Raw genomic sequence first — 2,562 nt, 5'->3', positions numbered from 1 at the left:
TGTTGACGGTTAGTATGTATGCCGACAGGATCAATAAGATAACTTTGCTAGAGTAGTTCTTAATTACTCCATCCGTTTTACTTGTTATAGAAATGAGTGTATCTAGAACTAAAATATATCTAGATACATTCATACCTGCGACAAGTAATTTGGAATGGAGGGAGTAGTTATTTTTGTGGAGCACGTGGGACACATGAAATGAGACTTAGAGTCAAACGTTCACACATTAGACACAAAATCTCTTGGAAACCTCGTACAGCATGGTCACCATGCCTTGTCTATAAATAGAGCGGAACATTATCAACATTCAAAACACACATCAGCACCGTCTGTGAGGGGACTGTTGTTGGTATCGTAGCAAGTTAGCCATGGAAAGCTTGCCACTGACGGTGCTGGACACCTGCAAGAAAGCGCTGGGCACGGCAGCCTCGGTGGCCGGCTACGTGATGCTGGCGCGCGGCATGGCGCGCGGCATGGCGCGGGACATCCTCCCTCCCGAGCTGCGTGCCGCGCTCGGCCGGGCCGCAGCGTTCGTGCGCGCCCCACTGGGCGCTTCTGACAAGGAGCGGCACGCCCTCGTCATCCGCCGCGACTTCGACTCCGGGTACAGCGAGAACGAGCTCTTCGACGCCGCGCGCAAGTACCTGACCACCAAGATCAGCCCGCGCACCACGCCGTGTCTCGGCCTCGGTCTCTTCCCCGTGGAGCCTGACCGGAGCAGCAGCAGCTGGAGCACGCTTCTGTGCCTGGAATACGACGGCTCCACCAGCGACCACTTCGACGGCGTCGACGTCGTGTGGAAGTATGTGCGCGCAGGCCGCGGCGAGGACGGCACCACCGGGGAGTACTTCAAGCTCAGCTTCGACGCCAAGGACGCCGACACGGTGAGCGAGCGGTACGTACCCTTCGTCATGTCCACCGCGGAGCAGCTGCGGATGCGTGCCCGCGCGCTGAAGATCTCCAAGAACGACGGGGCATCGTGGCAGCACGGCATCAACTACCACCACCCCGCCACCTTCGCCACGCTCGCCATGGACCCGTCGCTCAAGCAGGCCGTCATGGACGACCTCGACCGCTTCCTGAAGCGGAAGGAGTATTACTTGCGGATCGGCAAGCCGTGGAAGCGCGGGTACCTGCTCTACGGCCCGCCCGGGACCGGCAAGTCAAGCCTGGTCGCCGCCATGGCCAACTACCTTCGGTTCAACCTCTACGACCTCGACCTTTCCGTGGTGCCCGACAACTCAGCGCTCCAGATGCTGCTCATCAACATGCGCAACAAATCCATCCTCGTCATCGAGGACATCGACTGCTGCTTCGACGCCAAGAAGTCAAGGGAAGAGGAAGGCAGCCGCAACATGCCGGAGCCGGCCGCCGACCCCGACAACACCCCCCGGCGGCAGCGACCACAACGAAAGCAGAATACTGTAACGCTGTCCGGGCTGCTCAACTTCATCGACGGGCTGTGGTCGACGAGCGGCGAGGAGCGCATCATCATCTTCACCACCAACTACAAGGAGCGCCTCGATCAGGCCCTGCTGCGGCCAGGGCGCATGGACATGCACGTCGAAATGGGCTACTGCCGCTGGGAGGCGTTCAGGACGCTGGCCCGGAACTACCACCTCGTCGACGACCACCCTCTGTTTCCGGAGATACAGCAACTGCTTAAAGCGGTGGACGTGACACCGGCCGAGGTGTCCGAAATGCTGCTCCGGAAGGAGGACGCCGGCCAAGCGCTGCAGGTGCTTAAGCAATTCCTCGAGGGCAAGAAAACCAATGCAAAAAAGGAGGCGCCAGAAATGAAAAACGAAGAAGCAGACAAGGCGATGTAGCAGTTCTTCATGGTAAGCATTTTATCCAAGGATGAGGAGACGAAGTGATCCACGCAGTCTCATCAGTGATGTCGTTAATTATCACAAATAAATCCGCCGTTCTTGTTTCTCAATTACGTAGCATTCTGTTTTCTCTCTCAGAAGAAAACTACTCCTACTATCATGTACTCCTACTTACTTGTATGTTGTTTCCGCTTCTTGCTGTATAATCATGTACTTGACCGTGTTGGTGACTTGCTGCTGCCTATTGTGTAATTGCTTCTCCTACTATGTGAGTTATCCTATATAACTAAACTAGTCATACCCACTTAATTTGCCACCCTGTATACATATATCGCCAAGGAAATACATAAACATATTAAGTTGTTCCAGTGAATCATCTCTCAGCCACTCTTTTCTATTGGCAACCATCTTCTAGTCACTCTCATCATAGGGCGTTCCATTTTATAGCCCTGCATTTTATGTATGAGTTTCCTCGGCCAAGTAATGACACTGAAGACTAGATATATAGCAGCTCACAGACGTGAGTATCCAAAAAAAATCTACCAAACCTGGGGATTGTAGGAGTTGAAATGATCCAAATTAGATAACAAATACAGAGCACTCATGAGAGAAAAAAAGAAAGAGAAGAAGAACAAAGCATGACAAAGGCTAAGTTTTTCTTCTGATAAAAACATGAAACCACTAAAGTCTAGCTATCCGTGCATGTACTGGTAGATGGTGGTTTGGAGAC

General features: G+C 53.1%; 1 protein-coding gene across 1 annotated transcript; it reads left to right on the top strand.

The window, feature by feature from the left end:
* Positions 1 to 318: 318 nt before the first annotated feature.
* Positions 319 to 2,118, top strand: LOC123154755 (AAA-ATPase At3g50940). Its single transcript, XM_044573397.1, has one exon. It carries the CDS (start codon positions 369 to 371, stop codon positions 1,827 to 1,829), a length of 1,461 nt encoding a protein of 486 aa, XP_044429332.1. The 5' UTR covers positions 319 to 368; the 3' UTR covers positions 1,830 to 2,118.
* The last annotated feature ends 444 nt before the right edge of the window (positions 2,119 to 2,562 follow it).

The sequence above is a fragment of the Triticum aestivum genome, chromosome 7A, assembly GCF_018294505.1.
Source record: "Triticum aestivum cultivar Chinese Spring chromosome 7A, IWGSC CS RefSeq v2.1, whole genome shotgun sequence".
Taxonomy (NCBI): domain Eukaryota; kingdom Viridiplantae; phylum Streptophyta; class Magnoliopsida; order Poales; family Poaceae; genus Triticum; species Triticum aestivum.
The sequence above is the reverse complement of the archived record's forward strand: the minus strand, read 5'-3'. Positions and strand labels throughout refer to the sequence as shown.